The sequence below is a fragment of the Octopus sinensis genome, linkage group LG3, assembly GCF_006345805.1.
Source record: "Octopus sinensis linkage group LG3, ASM634580v1, whole genome shotgun sequence".
NCBI lineage: Eukaryota > Metazoa > Mollusca > Cephalopoda > Octopoda > Octopodidae > Octopus > Octopus sinensis.
This window is the reverse complement of record NC_042999.1, coordinates 10,886,655-10,897,804: the sequence shown is the minus strand read 5'-3', so window position 1 is coordinate 10,897,804 and position 11,150 is coordinate 10,886,655. Positions and strand designations below refer to the sequence as shown.

General features: G+C 36.3%; 1 protein-coding gene across 8 annotated transcripts in view; it reads left to right on the top strand.

Moving 5' to 3' along the window:
* The window catches only part of LOC115209795 (rho GTPase-activating protein 39), a 511,104-nt gene that overhangs the window by 178,569 nt on the left and 321,385 nt on the right, over positions 1 to 11,150 (top strand). For all 8 annotated transcript variants that reach the window (XM_029778335.2, XM_029778339.2, XM_029778338.2 and 5 more), the window contains one exon: positions 4,362 to 4,433. In XM_029778335.2, the coding sequence (XP_029634195.1) occupies positions 4,362 to 4,433 (72 nt within the window). The remainder of the gene's footprint in view (positions 1 to 4,361; positions 4,434 to 11,150) is intronic.

The following is an 11,150-nucleotide window of genomic DNA, read 5'->3' as shown; positions in this document are numbered from 1 at the left end:
GCACTGATTGTGCCTCTGGGATTGCAGTCCCTCCGGGTCCAGTGTATTCATTGGGTATTGCATTCAGTTTTGCATGCTGATAGTATAAAGCTTGAAACTTTCCAGCATTGAACTGCATGCTATTCTTTTCAGCCCACTTGTATATTTCGTCCAGCTCACATTGCAGATGTTAGTGTCCTCAGGGTCTTTATTGCCTGTGAAACTTTTGTATCATCTGCATAACTTGTGATCGTGGCTCTCTGCGTGGCTGAGGGCATGTCTGAGAGGGCCATTATGAACAGTAGTGGTCCCAGAACAGTGCCCTGCGAACACCGCTCACTATTTGTGTGTAATGGAGGTGGCCCCATTGGCTACTACCACCTGACTTCTATCCTTCAGAAAGTCATGAAGCCATTCTCCCAGTTTTCCAACTATGTTGAGATCACGCAGTTTGTGACATATCATTCCATGATCGACTTTATCAAGGCCTTTGCAAAGTCGAGATATATGACTTCCACATTTGAGTGGTTGAGCAGCCGTTTCAGCACCCAGTCATAGTGTTGTAGGAGCTGAGTTAAACAGCTTCTCCCTGGTCGGAAACCATGTTGGGTGTCGGGCAGCAAGTCATTCTCTTCAAGAAGGTGATCAGCTTCCTTCTGACTATTCGTTCCATGACCTTGCTGATGTGTGAGGTCGAGAGATAGGTTATGTTCTTGACTTCCGCTCTGCTACCTCCTTTATGAATGGGGAATATTTTACCTTCCTTCAGTTTTCCTGGAGAAGTGCCAGCTGCAAGAAGCTCTGAAAGAGGAACTGCAGTGGTCTTGCTAGGACTCTCTTATATGCTTTTAGGAGATTGCCGGGAATCCATCGGGGCCAGTAGCTGAGTCTGTTTTCATTTCATCTATAGCCTTGGTTACATCGTTTCCTTTATATCGATGTAATCTATCGTCGCCGCCTCTGATTTTATATCTGCAGTGGTAAAAAAGTCAGTTGGATTGATGATTTGGAGATGCCCAAGGGTGGAGTGAAAACACTCTTGAATTGCTCATTCAGTATTTCACTTACTCATTGGTTTTCCTGTAAGTGTGCCATCCTTTTCGAGGAGTGGCCCTATTCTACAGTGCACTGTAGCTGTTTCTTTGGCATACCTGTAGAAAGCTCTGGGGTTAGATTTTATGTTTTCTATAGCCCAGGCTTCTTTGTCTGCTCTTTCTTTTTCATGGGAGAGTTGCAGACATTTTCGATTTCCAACAGTTTTATTTTTAGGCGGGACTTTTCACTGCTTTCAATCTGTTTGTTTAGGCGATTTGAAAATTTCGTACGCCGTCTCATTAAAATTTTCCTCTCTCTGGGGATTTTGTTCTTGTGTACAGTGCCTTTCTCTCTGGGACACATTTGTAGCATATGGCTTGTAGCATATGTATATATATTGTAATATGTATATATAGTATATATGTATTATATGTATATATGTATATTATATATATATATGTATATATATATATATGTATATATATGTATAATATATGTATATATAGTATATATATGTATATATATATATATATGTATATATATGTATATATGTATATATATGTAATATGTATATATATGATATATGTATATATATGTATATATGTATATATATGTATATATGTATATATATGTATATATGTATATATAGTATAGGTATATATATGTATAATGTATATATCTATATACGTACATATATATATATATGGTACATATGTATATATATGTATATATGTATATATAGTATATATGATATATATGTATTATATGTATATATATATATATATATGTATATATGTATAATAGTATATATGTATATATATGTATATATGTATATATATGTATATATGTATATATATATATATAATGTATATATATATATATATATGTACATATATATAATATATATGTACATATGTATATATATGTATATATGTATATATATGTATATATGTATATATGTATATATAGTGTATATGTATATATATGATATATGTGTATATATGTATATATATGTATATTTGTGTATATATGTATATATATGTATTATGTATATATATATATATGTATATAGTATATATATATATATATGTATATTATATGTATATATGTATCTGTATATGTATATATATATATGTATATGTATATATGTATTATGTAAGTATATATGTATAGTATAATATTGTATATATATATATGTATATGTTTGTGTGGTCTGTGTTGTCCGATGTTGGTGTGTTTATGTCACGGTAAAAGAGACTGATAAGATAAGTACTAAGCTTATAAAGAATAAGTCCTCGGGTCGATTTGTTTGACTAAAGGCGGTGCCCCAGCATGGCTGAAACATATATAAGAATAAAAGAATTATTTTCGCAATTGAAACAAAGTTATTTCAACAAGAATATGTTCAATGAAAAAGTTTATCTTCATATTCTACCACAAGTTTTGTATTGCTTTGCAAAGCTTTATTTATTAGCTGTAGATCGATGCCTGGAAATGAAAGCAGTGTTGTTTGTTTATATGGAGATGGTTGCTGTTTCTAGTTTTGTCTTTAATTTCTAAAGTCAACAATCTTTTGCCCTAATTAATGTTAAAATAGTTTTCCATAGCCTGCATTTCTGTTGTCTTGTGGAGTTTTTGGTGTAGAATCCAGTGTTTGTTCATTTGATTGCCTACTTTCTGGACTATGGTCACTCACCAATATCAACTTTGATTAAGCACAACTTTTATGTCAATGATAAAAGATGAACATTATTTTAGGTAGGACTGGGATGACTGTTAATGGGAGGAGCCATCTTCAATTTAATGACAAAGAGCAATTAACATAGAAAAGTCTCTCGGAATACCTTCTAGCTTTTGCTTACAAATACATGTACACACACATACAGAGACCCCCATCACACACATACAGAGACCCCCCATCACACACACACACACATGCACACATATGGAAAAGACAGAAAAAGCAGGACAAAGGAAAGTTGTTTTAAGAAATTGTTCTTTTAAAAATAATTGTCATCATAGGTTTTCATCTGCTTCCATGTGATGAAGATGTTGTTAGCACAGCTGACATATTTGGAACCTAGACTAGTAACAGGGATGCTATGCTGGAGATTTTATTTGAACCAGCCCTCTTAACTAGTGTTAGTGCTATTTAAAGGAGTGAGTTTGTGTGGGTATTTAGGGAAACTTTAGGGAGTGCAGGCAGTGTATTTTCCATCCATCTTATTGGAAAGATGTTGATTTTTAAGAAAGGTCATTCAGTGTAAAGTTATTAACTGCTAAAATAGATTAAATGTTTTAACAAAGGAAGACATTTATTGCTATCAATTAGACAGCATTATCTCTAACCTAGAATGTGTGTGCTACATAAATCCTGTGTAAATGTCACTGGCTTAGAAAAAGATTCTCTTTTATAGATTTTCATGTCTAAAATTTAAGAAGTTAGAAATAGTTTCTTTTATCAGATAAGATTTCTTTCACAGTTCCATCATCAACAAATATCTTTACTGATGACATCTGATGGTTGCTCAACCTTCGTTAACATCAAGCAAATTTTTGAATGAAAATTAAAATGCTATGAAGTTAGGCAAAAATATAAAAGTTCTTAACCCCACTACCAAAAAAAAAAAAAAAAGTAATTTTATAAGAAAAGAAAGAAAGAAATTCTTTTATGGCACCATATTCTCTTTTGTAGTTTAGAGAGATTAGTTTTGAATAAATATTTCACTACCAACCGACCAACCAGCCAGTTTGAAATAAGACACAATGCCAGCAAGTCTTAGTTCTTATTTGGGAATAATCAAACTTTGACTTTCCCACTATTAGCATTATTTAAAACTCCTTTCTTTTACACGTTACAACCTTTTGAATAAGAAAGTACTTCAACCCATAAGGCTAAATTTAACTAATCATTTGCATATTTACTATATTTTCACATTATTATTACTATTTAATTTCTTTTTAATTAATTGCAGATTGAGTAAATTGAAGGAACTAATGAATCTCATAAGTCTAGTGTTCTCTTAGTACATGGGAACATTTTAATTTTATAATGATTGAATTTGTAATACCATACACAACATTCTAGAACAATGGGCTAATTGATCTTTAGGGTGGGGTGGTGGGGTCAGAAATGTAGGATATGTGAGAATCAGTTTTCAGGAACAATTCTTTAAAAAAATTAAATTTAAAATAATAAGAGTTTCTTTTTTCTTGCTTTCTTTAAATATTACAGTTTTTTTGTCTTTAATATGTACTTGAAAGAAAACTGTTTTTGAAGAAATTGTGATTAATGTATTTTCTATTTTAATAACTATGTTCTTTTCATTTCATTTCGTTTCATCTAGTTTACTGCAACATGTTGACAAAAGTCAAGACTACTGTGGTTCCATTCAGAACATTGGAACATCTAAAGTCAGGTAAGCAACAGGAAATCTATTCAGTGGGAGGTTATTTATGAAGTAAGGTGTTGGGGGTAGGAAAACAAAATAATTATTCAAGGAAAACAAATTATGTTGAAAACAAACTAATTACATGGGTGTGAGTTTATTTGAAAACCTGTTATTTGAAGACTAAGTATTAAAATGAATATGTATGCAGAAAAATATTAAAAATTATGTTAAATGGAAAAATTTGATGACCACTGCATAGATAAAGAAAGTAACTACAGATTGAAAGTATATAACATTATTCAGACCAGTAAAGGCATGGCTGTATGGTTAAGAAATTCACTTCCTGAACTTGTAGTTTTTGGTTCAGTGTCACAGTATAGCATTTTGGTCAGATGACTTTCGGTTGACCAAGGCATTGTGGATGGATTTGGTAGAGAGAAAATGAAAGAAGCCCATCATGTGTGTGTTTGTGTCTACATGTCTTCACATTATGCAATAATCTATAGACATATATCATCATGATGCAAGCAGTGTTGTTTGTTTTCAATCATCTGTGAAAACATGCCCAGCCACAAGGAAGTATTACTTTGCTTGGAAACAAATGAGGGTTGGCAGCAGGAAGGGTGTCCAGTCATATTCTGAACACCTTACTTCCCTGGGCATGGATACATTGAAACTCCAACGTCTGGCAGCAGACTTGGCAGACACCCATAAAATTATTAACCATCTTACAAACAATAACGCTGAGCACCTTTTCAAACTCCACCTGTCTAACACCCGTGGACATGTTTACAAAGTCAGAAAACAGCACAGCTCCTTCCATGACTTTCGGAAACATTTTTTCATGCTAAGAGTTTCTTAAGCATGGAACAGACTGCTGGCATCAGTTGTTAGTTGTTGGAGCACTGCATCCTTCAAAACTTCCATGCTTCCTGAGATTCGCCAACACTACACCTGATTTTCTCCACGGTCGGATTGGTGTATTTTATGTGCCACCGGCACAGAAGCCAGACTAGGCGGTGCTGGCATCGGCCACGAGTCGGATGGTGCTTTTTACATACCACCAGACCAGGGATCCTGGCTGGTTCAATTCGATTTCGATTTCGCTTGCCCCAACATGTCTTCGCAAGCAAGGGGGTTGGCATGGGTGCCTGTTGTACGGTCAGATTGGTGTATTTTACGTGCTACCGGCACGGAAGCCAGTGGAGGCGGCGCTGGCATCGGCCACGAGTCGGATAGTGCTTTTTACGTACCACCAGACCAGGGAACCTGGCTGGTTCAATTCGATTTCGCTTGCCCCAACATGTCTTCGCAAGCAAGGGGGTTGGCATGAGTGCCTGTCGTACGGTCAGATTGGTGTATTTTACGTGCCACCGGCACAGAAGCCAGTGAAGGCGGCGCTGGCATCGGCCACGAGTCAGATAGTGCTTTTTACGTACCACCAGACCAGGGATCCTGGCTGGTTCAATTCGATTTTGACTTCGATTTCGATTGCCCCAACATGTCTTCGCAAGCAAAGGGGGGTTGGCATGGGTGCCCGTCGTCGGATGAGGTTCTATATCGACTTCGCTTGCCCCAACAGGTCTTTGTGTCCAAGGGAGGAAAGGCATTCATAAGTGGGCTGGGCTCACTTGTCCTGCCTGGTCTTCTCACGTACAGAACATTTCCAAAGGTCTCGGTCGCTGGTCATTTCCTCAGTGAGGCCTAAAGTTCGAAGGTCGTGCTTCACCACCTCGTCCCAGGTTTTCCTGGGTCTACCTCTTCAGCTGCTTCAGTGAATTTACTTTTCCATGCTTGTGGCAATTTGCTGTACTTGAAAAGATGCGTCAAGCAAAGTAAAATTGCTATATTCCTCTACGTACAGGCTTTTTCCTTAGCAGGTCCTGGGGCCACATAAATTGCACCTGTGCTGGCACTGCATAGAAGCACCTTTTGTACTTTCTGTAAAGTGGTTGGCATTAGGAAGGGCCTCGTCCAGCCATAGAAACCATGCCACAACAGACAGTTGGAGTCTGGACAGCTCCCTGGCTGGCCAGCTGTGTGTCAAACCATCTAACCCATGCCAGCATAAAAAACCGGATGTTAAACAATGATGATGATGATGATTATTATAATGATGCTCGTATGGCCTGGATGAAGTTTTCTTCAGCAGGATGCCTTTCCTGTCACCAACCTTAACCTGTTTCAAAGCAAGTTAATATTTCCCCAATGGTCAAACATGCTTCTACAAAATATTGGGAAGGAATGACCCTGCTTGTATGACAGTGACATACGTTTACAACAAAGTGTCAAGACAAAAGCAAACATGAACGTAGACGTGCACACACAATGCATACATGCATGCACACACACACACATACACACACGTATGTGTATATATGTTTAACGTATGTGTGTATGTGTGTGTATATATATATATATGTGTGTGTGTGTGTGTGGAGAGAGAGAGAGACATTTTGAAGTTTTGGAAATGACCCATTAATCTATTTTCAGTTTTCTTTACTTAAAAATCGAAATAAACCCCAGCATAAGTTGTTGGCATTCATAAAGCTATTTGAGCTACTCAAGCTCTTTATAGATGTCTATAGGGCTTCAAAACACTGTATCATTTAACATTAATTTCCTATGACGGCATGGGTTGGACGGTTTGACAGGATCCAGCAAGCCAGAAGACTGTGTCGAGCTGTTTTGGTTTAGTTTCTATGGCTTGATTCCCTTCCTAACACCAACCACTCTACAAGTGTGCTGAGTGCCTTTTCTGTGACATTGGCACCAGTGAAGTCATCAAGTAAGCTGCCATCTCCGAGTGAGGGCTGGTGTTATGCCAGGTATTGATAGAGGGACAGGCACAAGTGTCTTGCTACAAAGAAGATACGTAGCTACCTTGCATAAGAGTGGGTGGGAGTGGCTGGAAATGTTGGTAACGAGGTGTCTTTTACAAGAAGGTGAGTTTAAGAGAGAATATGGATTGAGGATGAGAAGATGTGGTGGTGGTGGTGTGGTGGTGGTGGTGGTGGAAAAGGGCATGGAATGGCTGTGTAGTAAGAAGTTTGCTTTGCAACCATATGGTTGTGTGTTCAGTCCCGTTGCATGATACCTTGAGCAAGTATCTTCTATAGCCTTGGATCTACCATAGGTTTGTGAGTGGATTTGGATGAATCCCATTGCATGTGTGAGTGTGTGTGTGTGTGTGTGTGTGTGTGTGTGTTTGTCCCTTACCACTGCTTGCCAACTAGTGTTAATGTATTTATGTTCCCATAACTTATTGGTTAGGCAGAAAAAACCCCAATAAAATAAGTGCCAGGTTTTAAAGAAAAAAGTTTTGGGATTGATCCAGTTGACTGAAAATTCAAGGTGATGGCGTAGCATGGCCACAGTCTAATGACTGAAGCAAATGAAAGATGAAATAGTCAGTTGAGTATCTCAGTACTTCTGTGTTGATGCACCATACTACATCCAATTTTCCCATTCTTACATGCTTTGCAAGTAAACTATTATATATCCTCAGCATTCACTTCTTACTGCTTTACATATATAATTTGACACTGTTCACATACTACCATACAAACATTTACCTTTTTCACTACAAAAGCTATAGTTTGGTTGTATGTATAGATGTGAGCTGGCAGAATGGTTAGCACACCGGGCGAAATGTGTAGCCGTATTTCGTCTGCCGTTACGTTCTGAGTTCAAATTCTGCCGTGGTTGACTTTGCCTTTCATCCTTTTGGGGTCGATAAATTAAGTACCAGTTATGCACTGGGGTCAATGTAATTGACTTAATACCTATGTCTGTCCTTGTTTGTCCCCTCTGTGTTTAGCCCCTTGTGGCTAATAAAGAAATATGTATGTATAGATGTATCAACGTACAACACAGAAATGTCAAACGTACATGCTGATCTAAATAATCATCATTGTAGTTTTTTTAATGCCCCCCCCCCGCGCTTTTTTTCCCAGATGAAATTTGCTGAGGCAAATTTTTGTAGCCAGATGCCTTCACTGACCAGACATGTTTTTGCAGAATTTTGGAAGTGAGCAACATCACTTGTATGATGATAATACTCCCAACCATCGTGTGATGCCAAAATCTGAGTACATACAGACATGCATGCACACACACGCACACATACAAGGCTTTTGCTGGCCAAGGTCTATAGGAGAAGATACCTACTTAAGTTGCCACACAGTGGTGTTTCAAAATCATGTGGCCGGGAATCTTCTTTACCACATGGCTATGCTGGCACCATTTAATTTTATAAAAGCAACAGCTATATATGCACGCACACTCCCTCCCTCCCCCTCCTCTCTCTCTCTCCAAATTTCATCACAAAACACACATCCTGTCTCTTTTATGCTCTGCATATACAAATGTATTTTTATAGTTGCCACTAATTACATATAAAAAGAAGCAGAATGAAACAAACCTATTTTATATAAAGCTATAACTCATGATATGTAAATATGGTGACAATGACATTTTAGCAGAGGAGAGAGAGTTTATTGTGTTAAAAGAGGAACAAGTTTGAAGCAGTATTAGAGCTGTCACTGCTCTGTTAATATTTCACTGTTATTAATCTTTAGAGGGAATTGCAAATTGTTCTTTAATATGAAACCATATTCTGTTTAAAAGAATTCCGAGGAAGTCTATTTCCATATCTAAATAATCTGGTAAAACAAAAAGTTGATTTTTGTTTTGTGTAGAGATATTCTATGGAGCTGGTTTCATTAGACTTTGATGTATATTTCATATATAGGTCTTTCAAGATGAATAGTCAACCTATTATGGAGATTCTGTTAAAATAGAAAAATTAAAACAGAATTACCACACTTTCCTAAACATTGTAGCTCATAAATAAACATTTTCTGAGAAATATTCTGTCAAAATTTAGAGTATTTGCTTTTCCCCCTTTTTTTTTTAAACTCAAACATTTGAATATATTAAGAGAAGGAATAAAGCGTGCATCAATTAAAAGAATAAATTATGCACAGAATCATACTGAAATGTTTGTTTTTAGTTTATATATTCTAATGAGTTTTGTTTTCTCTTAAATTCTCTATAAAACTGAAGAACTTTGGAGGGCAAGGATAACCGTATAGGAGGGAAGACAATTTATTGTTGAGTAGGAAATGGTAGTCATCTATGATAAATGATGATGTATGCATTTTGTTGTAATGTGTATGTTCAAAGAGGTTTCCTACAGAAATATTTTCAAATGTCTCCAAAAGTAACATTTGTAATATGAGCCAAGTCCACAGTTACTGACTTTAAGAGAGAGGCATGAAAGCTTCATAATCTTATTCTTCTCTCCTGTGAAACTTACATGTTATAAGATATTGTACCAGTGCAAAAAATTTAGCTTTAAATAATCATCTTTTTATCTGCAACTTTCATGCTGACTTGTGCTGGATGGTTTGACAGGATCATACAGGTCAGAGGAGTGCATTGTGCTCCAGTGTCTATTTTGCCAGGGCTTCTATTGCGGGATATCTTTTCTAACTCCATCTACTTTACAGAGAGTACAGGGTGCTTTTTTTCATGGCACCAGCACTAATGAGGTTGCCACATAGCTTGTAAGACTAAGATCCCTTTCAACTGAGTGGGACCACAATAGATGTGTGTTTTGTCTGAACATCACACAATAGTCATAAACAAGTGTCACCTCAGACAAATGGTGTTCTTTGTTTCCAGTCTTCCACATAAATGTGTAGCTGTAGGGAAATGATACCTTTGTTTGCAAACAGGTAAGAGGTGTTGTTAGGAAGAGCATCCTCTGCAGGATACCTTCTTCAATGGATTCTGTCTGATCCATGCAATCTTGGAAAAGTGGACGTTAACATAATGAGGACAATGATATAAGAATAATATAAGAATTACATTTTCTAAGGTTACCTGGAAAAGACAGTCCACCGTATTGTGAGATTACTGTCTCTCAGAAATAATGTTTGTTAGTTATTATTATTATCATTAATAAGGCGGCAAGCTGGTAGAATTGTTTGCATGCCAGGCAAAATGCTTAGCAGCATTTTGTCTGTCTTTATGTTCTGAGTTCAAACTCCATTCAAATACTGGATTTATATAATTGCCCCCCCCCCCCATCACCATTCCTAATTACATGCTGACCTTGTGCTACAATTTGACACCATTATCATTATTTAGCTATATAAGGCAAATAAAGCTGCTTTCATTTGAATTTCAACTACAAGTGCGAGTACTTGGTAATAACTAGTTTTTAGTAATTTCCTTAGAAAATGTTTTTTTTTAAAAGCCAGTCTGTTTTTAAGTAATGTTACTGTTACACCTATTTAAATGGCCATGAATATCAGCCTTGAACTCTTTATATAAAAGATATTACTGTTGTTGAATTTTTGGAATCTCACCTATTTAAAAGTGCTTTGATTTTTTAGTAGTGCTGCATTGGGGAAAAGTATTACTGGAACCTAATTTTGTGTGAGAAAAATAAAACAAGTTTTATTTTTATTATTTATTTTGCTTGTAATTGAATTATTCACAGGGCAAGAAGAAATATTTCAATGTTTAGCCAGTACTGCAGTACTGTGTACAGGAAATATTTAAAATCTTAGTTGGGTGCACAGGTTTGACTTAGGTAGTTTGATATCAAAATGGAATTACATTGGATCATTTGACTTGACAAATTTAGTAAATTGAATTATTGGCTACTTAAGAATTTAACTTTTACCAGATTCTTCAAAATAAAACCATTGCTCTTTTGCACAACCATCTAAA